Genomic DNA, 12089 nt, shown 5'->3' on the forward strand with positions numbered 1-12089 from the left:
AAAAAACTCAAAAGCGATCAAATTAAAAACCCCCAGCAGAAAACCAAATTAGAAATCCTAAAAATTAAGGGAGAAATTAATAAAATCGAAAGTGATAGAACTATTGATTTAATAAATAAGACAAGAAGCTGGTACTTTGAAAAAACAAACAAAATAGACAAAGTACTGGTCAATCTAATTAAAAAAAGGAAGGAAGAAAAGCAAATTCACAGCATTAAAGATGAAAAGGGGGACAGCACCTCCAATGAGGAGGAAATTAAGGCAATCATTAGAAATTACTTTGCCCAATTATATGGCAATAAATACACCAATTTAGGAGAAATGGATGAATATATACAAAAATACAAACTGCCTAGACTAACAGAAGAGGAAATAGAATTCTTAAATAATCCCATATCAGAAATTGAAATCCATCAAGCGATCAAAGAACTTCCTAAGAAAAAATCCCCAGGGCCTGATGGATTCACCTGTGAATTCTATCAAGCATTCAGAGAACAGTTAACCCCAATACTATACAAACTATTTGACATAATAAGCAAAGAGGGAGTTCTACCAAACTCCTTTTACGACACAAACATGGTACTGATTCCAAAACCAGGCAGGTCAAAAACAGAGAAAGAAAACTATAGACCAATCTCCCTAATGAATATAGATGCAAAAATTTTAAATAGGATACTAGCAAAAAGACTCCAGCAAGTGATCAGAAGGATCATTCACCATGATCAAGTAGGATTCATACCAGGGATGCAGGGCTGGTTCAACATTAGGAAAACCATCCACATAATTGACCACATCAACAAGCAAACTAGCAAGAACCACATGATTATCTCAATAGATGCAGAAAAAGCCTTTGATAAAATACAACACCCATTCCTATTAAAAACACTAGAAAGCATAGGAATAGAAGGGTCATTCCTAAAAATAATAAACAGTATATATCTAAAACCAACAGCTAATATCATCTGCAATGGGGATAAACTAGATGCATTCCCAATAAGATCAGGAGTGAAACAAGGATGCCCATTATCACCTCTACTATTTGACATTGTACTAGAAACACTAGCAGTAGCAATTAGAGAAGATAAAGAAATTGAAGGCATCAGAATAGGCAAGGAGGAGACCAAGTTATCACTCTTTGTGGATGACATGATGGTCTACTTAAAGAATCCTAGAGATTCAACCAAAAAGCTAATTGAAATAATCAACAACTTTAGCAAAGTTGCAGGATACAAAATAAACCCACATAAATCATCAGCTTTTCTATATATCTCCAACACAGCTCAGCAGCAAGAACTAGAAAGAGAAATCCCATTCAAAATCACCTTAGACAAAATAAAATACCTAGGAATCTATCTCCCAAGACAAACACAGGAACTATATGAACACAACTACAAAACACTCGCCACACAACTAAAACTAGACTTGAACAATTGGAAAAACATTAACTGCTCATGGATAGGACGAGCCAATATAATAAAAATGACCATCCTACCCAAACTTATTTACCTATTTAGTGCCATACCCATTGAACTACCAAAATACTTCTTCACTGATTTAGAAAAAACCATAACAAAGTTCATTTGGAAGAACAAAAGATCAAGGATATCCAGGGAAATAATGAAAAAAAACACATATGATGGGGGCCTTGCAGTCCCAGACCTCAAACTATATTACAAAGCAGCAGTCATCAAAACAATTTGGTACTGGCTAAGAAACAGAAAGGAAGATCAGTGGAATAGACTGGGGGAAAACGACCTCAGCAAGACAGTATACGATAAACCCAAAGATCCCAGCTTTTGGGACAAAAATCCACTATTCGATAAAAACTGCTGGGAAAATTGGAAGACAGTGTGGGAGAGACTAGGAATAGATCAACACCTCACACCCTACACCAAGATAAATTCAAAATGGGTGAGTGACTTAAACATAAAGAAGGAAACCATAAGTAAATTGGGTAAACACAGAATAGTATACATGTCAGACCTTTGGGAGGGGAAAGACTTTAAAACCAAGCAAGACATAGAAAGAATCACAAAATGTAAAATAAATAATTTTGACTACATCAAACTAAAAAGCTTTTGTACAAACAAAACCAATATAACTAAAATCAGAAGGGAAACAACAAATTGGGAAAAAATCTTCATAGAAACCTCTGACAAAGGTTTAATTACTCATATTTATAATGAGCTAAATCAATTGTACAAAAAATCAAGCCATTCTCCAATTGATAAATGGGCAAGGGAAATGGATAGGCAGTTCTCAGATAAAGAAATCAAAACTATTAACAAGCACATGAAGAAGTGTTCTACATCTCTTATAATCAGAGAGATGCAAATCAAAACAACTCTGAGGTATCACCTCACACCTAGCAGATTGGCTAACATTACAGCAAAGGAAAGTAATGAATGCTGGAGGGGATGTGGCAAAGTAGGGACATTAATTCATTGCTGGTGGAGTTGTGAACTGATCCAACCATTCTGGAGGGCAATTTGGAACTATGCCCAAAGGGCGACAAAAGAATGTCTACCCTTTGACCCAGCCATAGCACTGCTGGGTCTGTACCCCAAAGAGATAATGGACACAAAGACTTGTACAAAAATATTCATAGCTGCGCTCTTTGTGGTGGCCCAAAACTGGAAAACGAGGGGATGCCCATCAATTGGGGAATGGCTGAACAAACTGTGGTATATGTTGGTGATGGAATACTATTGTGCTCAAAGGAATAATAAAGTGGAGAAGTTCCATGGAGACTGGAACAACCTCCAGGAAGTGATGCAGAGCGAGAGGAGCAGAACCAGGAGAACATTGTACACAGGGACTAATACACTGTGGTATCATCGAACGTAATGGACTTCTCCATTAGTGGCGGTGTAATGTCCCTGAACAACTTGCAGGGATCCAGGAGAAAAAAAACACCATTCATAAGCAAAGGATAAACTATGGGAGTGGAAACACCGAGAAAAAGCAACTGCCTGAATACAGAGGTTGAGGGGACATGACAGAGGATAGACTCTAAATGAACACTCTAATGCAAATACTATCAACAAAGCAATGGGTTCAAATCAAGAAAACATCTAATGCCCAGTGGACTTACGCGTCGGCTATGGGGGGTGGGGGGGGGGGAGGAAAAGAAAATGATCTATGTCTTTAACGAATAATGCTTGGAAATGATCAAATAAAATATATTTAAAAAAAAAAAGAAAAAGAAAAGTCTTTGATTAGTTGTCCAGTTTTATGGCAGAAGAAGCATTGACTGGTCTCTCTCTGTATTTTTCTTTGTTGATAAACAGGTTTTGTGTATGTTTTAACTATGATCAAATTTTTTATTTCTTCAATCTCCTTTTCATTTAGATTTTGCTCTGATTCATGCGATTTCTGCTTTTGATCTGTGTGACTGTCAAATATGTATGCAGTCAAATTCACTGAATCATATTTTGGAAAGTAATGTTTGAAGAAATTCCTAAGGTGTGGTGTGCAACCTTTCAGAAATTGTCTCCTAACATGAACCATCTGAATCTTTCTCTATGCCCATAATAGACTCTGCTGTCTCATAAAGGCAGTCAATAAACGTAGTTGGATGTTCTCCCTTTTCTTGTACCATCTTATCAAATTTGCCCCAAGCATTTGGCTTGGAGCAACACATCTTAATAGCTTGGAGCAAGTCCTCTCTGCATTTCCTCTCTTGGTTGGCCAGCTTGTCAGGCAGGGAGCTTTCTGATCTTGTTCTATCAATAAATCAGTGATGTTCATGGGGACTAAACAGTGCTGCCAAAAGGAACTCAACATCTTCAGAACTGGGCTCAAAAATACGAAAAGCCCTTTTTAATTCCTTATGAGATCTATGGAGCTCATACATAAACTCTGGGAATCTTTTCTTTATAGAATCCAATTCCTGAGTTGTGAATTGCTTATCGACTTTGGAGTGCAACACTCCATCTGTATCAGCTATCTTGGTAATGTCTTTTAGTGGAAGAATTTTTTCAGCTTCTTTGTTTGCATTAGTGTCCTTGTCCTTGTCATTTCCCTGTGCACTGGACTTGGTTTTCTTGGCCTTCTTTTCTTTATCATTTAGTACCTTGTCTGCCTGTCCATTTTCCTTACCTTTGATCTGATCTGGCCCTTTTGCCTTTAAAAATTTCTCAAACATGTTCTTCACCAGTATTTCCAAATTGGTATCAACTACCATGATCTGCCCTTTTGTCTTTGGAACTACAAATTTATAACAGTTCTTCAGGTAGGTCAAAGTTTGTATTGCAGCCATTGTAATGATGTAAACTTGTGTCAGTACTTGCCATAGTATAGTGTCTTTCTGAAATGGCATATTTAGTATGAAAGTTGTGGTATTTCTTATATACCTTATGGAATCTAAAATTATAGTTGTCATGGTACTCTACAGGATATTGTATATCCAATATCCTGCAATCACTGCCAACACTACCATCCCCAGATTACTTGCTTAAACATCTTGTTTTCTTTTTGGTTTCCCATATATTAAATGTGAGTACAGTCTGTTCAGGGATTCTGAATACAGTCTATTCAAGGTGCCAAATTGTAATAGGGGATTATTTAATTGAGAATTGATGATTCAAGATCAGATCTGTCAATCTCCTCCCTTCCTCCCACTTCCTCCCTTCAACCCCACCCCAGTTACCTCCCTCCTCTCTTCTTGTCCCTCCTCCCTTCCGCCCTCTCTCCTCCTTCCTGTTGATTCTTCTGTTGGTCTTTCTAAATCAACTCAGGGTGAGTATTATGGGGTATCAAGTAAATCACTCTTTTCTCTTCCTAAGATTAAGTAGGGGGTTTATTGGGAGAAAGGGAAACATAAGAAGATGGAGGGAAAGAGGGTTTGGGGTTTCCTTCATACTAAAATAATTCCTAGGTTGGAGGATGGTGGAATATAGTTCAGATATGGGAAAATTGGTTAACAGGTCTTGAAATCCAGTCACTGTAATACAGCAGAGAGAAATCAGAGAGCTGGACTTTTGTCCTTCTTCCTTTCTGTCTCCAGGCAAAAAGAGACCCAGTTTTCAGTTTGTCTCCTCCTATCTCAACAGTCTTTTCTGGTCACCATTCCAATTAGGATGTTCTCCTTGAGTGACAGCTCAGCAGTCCCTGCTTCTCCAGTCTTTTGCTGCAAACATTTTTCCTTTCTCTCCTCCACATAAAGCAAGTGACAAATATTTGCTCTAGACTCAGACTCCATCAGTTCTTTCTCTGGAAGGAGATACCTTTTTAAAAATCATAAGTCTTTGGCGATTGTTTTGGATCATTGAATTGCTGAGAATAGTTTGTTTCCAGTTGTTGAGTGTGCAATATTCCTGTCACTGTGCACAGTGTTCTCCTGGTTCTGCTTATTTCGCTCTGCTTCAGGTAGTGTAAGTGTTTCCAGGTTTTTCTGATGGCACAATAGTATTCCATGAGAATCATATCCAGACATTCTCAGTCACTCCCCAATGGAGAGGTATCCCTTCACTTTCCAAGTCTTTGTCCTCACAAGAAGAGCTGCTTTAAATATTTTGTATCTAGAGGTCTCTTTCCTTTTTGTTGATACAAACCTAGGTGTCAGAGGTTGATAACTCAGAAGCCATCTTAGACAAAGATCCGAGTGCCCCCATCTAGAGGTTGATAACTCAGAGTCTGTCTGAGAAAGGGTCCAAGTGCCCTCTCCTTCACCTTCTTTTGGTTTCTCAGAACAAGACATGTTGTTGCTGACCATTCCATGAACCTGGATGACGCTTGGAATCATTATCTTTTACCCAGCTGCCCTGTCTACATTTTTGTTATGCTTTCCCATGGACTTTCCTCACAGACAATTGTTTTTATTCTCTGTGGTTTGTACCTTTAAAAGATGTAACCACCTAATATTAAATTGCACTTATTGCCATCATTGGTAATGAGGTCCTTCTGACCCACCCTGTGTCTTCACTGTGTCTTTGATTCTTATCTTTTTCCCTCACCTTTATCTACAAGCAAGGCCTTTCTACTTCTACATTTGTAATTCCTCTTATTATTTTTCTTCAACCTTACCTGGTTCTGTCCCCCAAAGGGGGGCACTCATACCTAGGAATTGCATTTCTGGGTCAAAGGGCATTTGCTGTTTTATAGCCCTTTGGGAACAGATCTAAATTGTTCTCCAGAATGATTCAATCAATTTGCAACTACCCTAATAGTGTGTTAGTATCTCACTTTTCTCACATCACTTCCAAGTTTTGTTATTTTGCTTTTCAGTCATAATAGCAAATCTGATATATGGTGTGGCACCTCAGTTGATTTAATTTGCATTTATTTATTTATTTAATAGTGATTTAGGGCATTTTTGCATGACTCTAGAGAACTATAATCACTTTACTATCTAAAGTCAGAGCTTGAGCAGTAATTAGAATTTCTCTTCTCTCCTAGCTCCACTCTTTTCTAAAGAATCTCCAGTTTAACAACAGCGCTGGTGACCAGGTGTTCATGGATGAGAATAGAAACCCCGAAGCGCAATATAACATTCTGAACTATGTGACCCTCCATGTAGATGCTGAAGTACTAGTGAAAGTTGGACAATATTGCCCCAAGGCGGAGCCTGGTCAAGATTTCTCCATAGATGATGTGGCCATAGTGTGGGCCGTGTCAGGTTCAAAGGTCAGTAGGAATTTTAATAACAACCTTATTATCTAATCATGAATACATTTTATTCTGCTTACTTTACTTCACATTCTCTTTTTTTATAAGTAGAAAATCCTCCAGGGGGCACTGATCTATTTTACCTTTCTAGAAAATTTCTGAGTGAAAAAGTGATAAATGATCTATGAGACTGTTTTAAACTTGAGCTTTTGGTAAGGTTGGCGACCCAGTTGGAATGGACTTTGAATCTCATGTCTTCCAGTCAGGTCTTCAGACATAAATAAGAATCTGGTATATATATATATAAAGATAGTGATTGCCCCAATGCTATATAATACAAGGCTCATATTTTGTTCATCATCTGGCATATTTTGTGAATGATGACATCCAACCATTCATCTTAATTCAGCAAAAATAAAGCTGTATTCCTCCATCCAAATGACTCTACATCTATAGAGCTCAGTCATCCATTTGACATCTCATCTTTGAAACTCATTATTTTTCAGAAGGCAACAAATAGTTTCTCTGTAAGAATGTGGAGCTTATCTTTTCCATAATTATGAGCAATGAAAGCAGTCTCATCTTTGATTTTTGTTGTGATGTGCATCCTACATACAGAGATTAAGCATATTAGTATAGTAACCATGTATTTAAGTATAATCATATCTTATAATTAGGTATAACATAAGTATATTTTAGCAATCACTTCCATTTCCTTCAGTAACTTTGGTCATAATAATAAGGCATAATTGATATTGAGAATTATAAAATGATAGACAAATAAGAATGGAGAGAAAGCTTCTTGAACAAATTTCTCCTTATAAAAATGATTAAAATCCACATTGTTAAAAAAGTTCAGCCATTTTTCCACTAGGAGTAGTAGAGGTAGAAATTGAAATCATGTCAACCCAGTGCTCATTCTACTTCACCTTTCCATTGATAGATGAACTAGAAGCTATTTTCCAGTTACTCCTCCAGAATAAGCTCCCTTTGTCATAAATCAACATCATTCAACCTCTGATAATGATTGACCATCCTCCATTCTGTTGATTTCCAGAACCCTCATGCATCTTGCTCTCTTAGATTCCCAGGGCTACGTGCAATGAAAGCTGTGCTCCTGGGTTCAGGCAAACTCCTCTGGAGGGGGAGCCCATCTGCTGTTTCAACTGTTCTCTGTGCCCTGAGGGGGAGATCTCCAATCAGATGAGTAAGTATCTGCAGGGAGCTCTCCTCCTAACCCACTAGACCAGTGATGGTGAACCTTTTAGAGATGGTGTGCCAAGCTCCCCCCACCCCCGAGTACCAGGTCCCCCCATCCCCTAACCCCACACAGAAGAGGGGGAAAGGGTTTCCATGGGGTACTTGGCAGAGGGGCAGGTAAAGTAAGGAATGTTCTCAGTGTGGGTGAAGAGGAGGGGGGTGATCTGAGTCTCTGCTCCCCTCTAGCTCTGCCTCCTGTGAGCTGCCCGCCTCACCCCCTGTGTGCTCCCATTGGCCTGCTGGGCAGAGGGCAGATAAAGTAAAAAATGTAGTTAGGCATGGTGGAGTAGGGGAGGGGAGCAGCTCCACCTGAGTCCCTCTGTCTTTCTAGTAATGAACTTGGGGGTGGAATAAGTGCCCACAGAGAGAACTCTGCCTACCAGCTTTTGCCCACATGCCATAGATTTGTCATCACTGCACTAAAGAGAATAAATTCATTTTGCTCAGAGTTCACATATAACTCCATCAACACATAAACAAAAGGATATTTAGGGGAAAGGGAGTCAGGAAAATGTTCTGAACTAAGGCCTATTGACTTGAATATATGATCCCTAACTAATCAAGACAAAATCTACATCTACAAAAGGTGCCATCTTGCCCTGTTTCTCTGAAGAATATATTTTCACATTTCATTGTGAAAATGCAGCTAGATCCTCATTAGATGGTTTTAAAGATATGTTTGCATGAAAAAAGATTGGTGATTCTGTGAAATATGTTCTCTGCACCTGCCACATGGATTGTATCAGGCCTTGGTCACCCATCCTTTTATTGTCTTGAACCACCTATCTACATCACATACAGCAATATGGTCTGGATGTGGATATTGGTCCAGGAGGAGAGGTGGACAAGCTCTAGAGCAAACATGAGTCAGTAAGACTACAGATTCCTTCAGAGGTCTTCTTTGAGGAGTTCAGGGAGGAATAGCAACTCTGTTGAGAGGACTTAGCTCTTTTTAGGGCTACTCACCCATTCTTGGTGTCTACCTGTCACCTAACCTTCCCCTATGGTTCCAAGAAATTATAGTATGTGCTTTGGTCATAACCCAAATAAACTATTGAGGAAGCCAAGACAAAGCAGGTTCGAAGGCAGCCAACAAGCCTTAAGCCCATTAATCAGGGAAAGGGATGCCTATCTCAATCATGAGAAGATTTCTCTTGTGGAGTGGATGGGCAAGAAGTTTCCTCCATTGGCCACAAAGGTGACCGAAATAATCCCCGTCCCATGCTTGAGACGGCAAGGTAGCGGAGACACAAAGGTCATCCACTGCATACCAGACCATTGCCAGCCATCCTGACTTTGGTCATGCCACTGTCCTTGAATGACTGTGGAAGAGAGGGTGAGGCTGATGACTTCGTGCCTTTCTACCTCGCTTAAATCCAGTTCATGAGCAAGTCAAGACTCTGTGATGCTCTGTGACGGTCATTGGTGTTCTTGGAAACAAAGGATGAACCGGAAATACTATGTTCCAGGCACTTCTAAGGAAAGGCAAAAGAAATATTCAAGCAAGTCATATCATAAGGGGAAAACCATGTGGTAAGGAGCTAGTAAATAGAAGACATACACACAACAAATGGAAGCAGTCTGAGAGAAGGGTGCAAAAGCCGCTGGGCGGACTACAGAAAGCCTCCTGCAGGAGATAGTAATTAATTTCCGTCTTGACAAAGTCTAGACAAATAAAGCAACAAAAGGGAAAAGAGAGCATTTATGATAGGAGATGGAGTTTCCTACCTAGGATAGTAAAGGAAGCGTGCCAAAGGCGAGCTGTGCAAAATGCGTGCCTAGTGCTCCATTGGAAAAGGATTTCTATGTTAGATAACATTTTGGTCACATCAAAGACGGCAAACGTATGGCCGGGGGCTGCGTGCAGCCTCCTAACGTCCCTAATGTAGCCAGAGTGAACATCTCATTGGATCATGTTTGAGAAAATCAATAAAAGCTCAGAAAGCGTGTTAATTTGTGGCTTCCCAAGTCAATATGTGGCTCGTTTCCATTTATTTCTATTATTTATGTCACTGGAGACATACACACGGTGCACATGTAGCTATCCATGCATATATACACGAGCACGATGTGGATCTATTTGCATATGTGCAAGTATAATGGTTGTATGCGCGCTTATCTGCCTACATGCTTGCTTGTGTATAAACAGACATTATTCCTCAAAAAAGGGAAAAGGAAATGAACAAGTACTTCTCAGCTGGGGAGCTGCACACTCTTAGCTAGCATTTGAAAGAAGAACCAGACTTACTTCTCATAGAAAAATGAAAATCAAAACACCACAAAGATTTCACATCGTTTTCATCAAATTGCGAAACGCGAGAGAGAGAGTATCCCATTCTTGGGGAGCCGTGCAAAATGTGTGCCTCGTATTTCATTGGCGGGCATTTGAGGAAGCACAGCCACTTCTGAAAGGGATTAGAGAAAAATTATTTACATAAAGCAACAAAAACGTGCAAAGCATTTCATCTAGTGACTACAAAACTAGATAGGAACCACAACGACACCACTGATAAGAAGTGAGTGGAGGTAAACATCTGAAGATTTATAGCAGCATTCCGGAGGCGCGTTTTTGTTATTTAAATGTGTTTCTCACAACAATAGATTGAGCGTTGGTTTCTTATCCACTTTTTCAATCTTTTTCATTTATTGGATTATTTATTCCATTAATATTTAAAGTTATAAAAATTAAGGTTATATTTCCTCGGTGTCTCATATTAAAATGTTTTCAATGTACGATTTTATTATCTTCTGTTATAAAGACATTCTTCTGATCCATCAGGTACTTTAATCTTTTTTTTTTTTTAAGGTTAGCCTGCTCCTTCTGGGTCTATTTCCTTTCCATATCCCCTTTTCTTGGTTTTTATCCCTTTTCCTTTGGGGATTTCTTTAGTAGTTTCTTTTTCTCTTGCTTTTCTCTGGCTATAAAACTCTTCCCCCTTTTATCTCCCCCTCTCATTTCTTCCTCTCAGTCAAAGAGATTACCCAGTCATCTCCCTTCTATTCAGCTAGTCTTCCTCATTCGGTTTTTTCACTTCATTTTTACATTCACTTCCAAAACAGGATGTATCACACTTTCTTGACCATCCATCCTCTGTCTACTCTGGACCTTCATTTGATGATTCACGGCTTCTACAGTTAGATACTGTCTGTCTTCTCTTCCTGTCTTCTTCATGTAATCAAAGCTTCCAAGGTATCCCTTTTAATCTCTCCCCTTGGCAATTTCTTCTATTGCCTTTTAGACTTGTCCCAGGGATTTTCCTCTTTCATTCTATCTCACATGCATAAAATGCCAATTATTGCAGGCATGAGAGAAGAGCCTAATCTTTGGTAGGGTCCCTCTCTCACCACATCCAAGATTATGGGAACTAATGCTCATCTATAATCACTTCTGGCCATCTTTCGCTCCCATGTGGACACTGGAACATCCCCACTGTGCCCACGATTTCTCACTTTCTGAGGTATCAACTGCTCCCAGTGGTTCCAATAGAACCTTCCCGCCCCCATTCTCAACGTAGAATCGAGACTTCATACACCAGGTCTTCAGACCACACTTTTTGTATATCTCCTTTCATAAACAGTCTCTCTTCACCCAGAAGAGCATTCGTACGTGGAATTCCTTCTTACCACAAGCAAGACCACATGAGTATACAGACAACACGGGAAGAAATGCACCAAAACTTAGATAGCCAAAGAAACGAATGGAAGTAAATGCCTTTCTGAGAGTCCTCATAACTTGTGTTTGGGCAATGTGTGGTTTTTTCTAGGCTCTTTGTAGAGTCTTGAATCTCTTTTACTCATAGCATCTGATCTCTCTTTTGCCTGTGGCCAGTTATTAGTCAAGTAATGCTAACATGACGGAGAAGAAGTTCACGTAATCCTGATCCTTTGTGGTCCGCAAAACTCCCTGGGACAAAGGACAGAGAACTAATGTGTGATGAAGGCTACGACTTGGTCCACTACGCTTTCCCAACCAATGCATCACATCTTGGAGGTTTCTCTAGAAGTCTTTTTTGCCTCCACAACCCAAAGTAGTTTATTTGACCCCAACTAACTCCTTGGAATTGCATAGACTACCAAAAATGAGGTAAAAGCCCTCAACCATCCCAAAGCAATTTTCCTTCACAACCAGAGCTATTCCCCTTCCATGAAAACATCCAGTGAACAGCTTTAAGGAACTAAAGGATTAAGGAATCATGGTACAGCATATTATCAAGCTATTT

At 39.4% G+C, this 12089-nt stretch overlaps 2 protein-coding genes across 2 annotated transcripts in view; one reads left to right on the top strand and one right to left on the bottom strand.

Moving 5' to 3' along the window:
* The window catches only part of VN2R511 (vomeronasal 2 receptor 511), a 33901-nt gene that overhangs the window by 20248 nt on the left and 1564 nt on the right, over positions 1-12089 (top strand). The window contains exons 3-4 of the mRNA NM_001099533.1: positions 6400-6627; positions 7693-7816. Of these exons, the coding sequence (NP_001093003.1) occupies positions 6400-6627; positions 7693-7816 (352 nt within the window). The remainder of the gene's footprint in view (positions 1-6399; positions 6628-7692; positions 7817-12089) is intronic.
* Positions 10151-12089, bottom strand: part of LOC103105264 (zinc finger protein 420-like) — a 32718-nt gene continuing 30779 nt past the window's right edge. Inside the window, exon 5 of the mRNA XM_056821184.1 lies at positions 10151-10274. Coding sequence (XP_056677162.1) covers positions 10171-10274 — 104 coding nt within the window. The 3' untranslated portion in view covers positions 10151-10170. The remainder of the gene's footprint in view (positions 10275-12089) is intronic.

The sequence above is a fragment of the Monodelphis domestica genome, chromosome 3 (assembly GCF_027887165.1).
Source record: "Monodelphis domestica isolate mMonDom1 chromosome 3, mMonDom1.pri, whole genome shotgun sequence".
NCBI lineage: Eukaryota > Metazoa > Chordata > Mammalia > Didelphimorphia > Didelphidae > Monodelphis > Monodelphis domestica.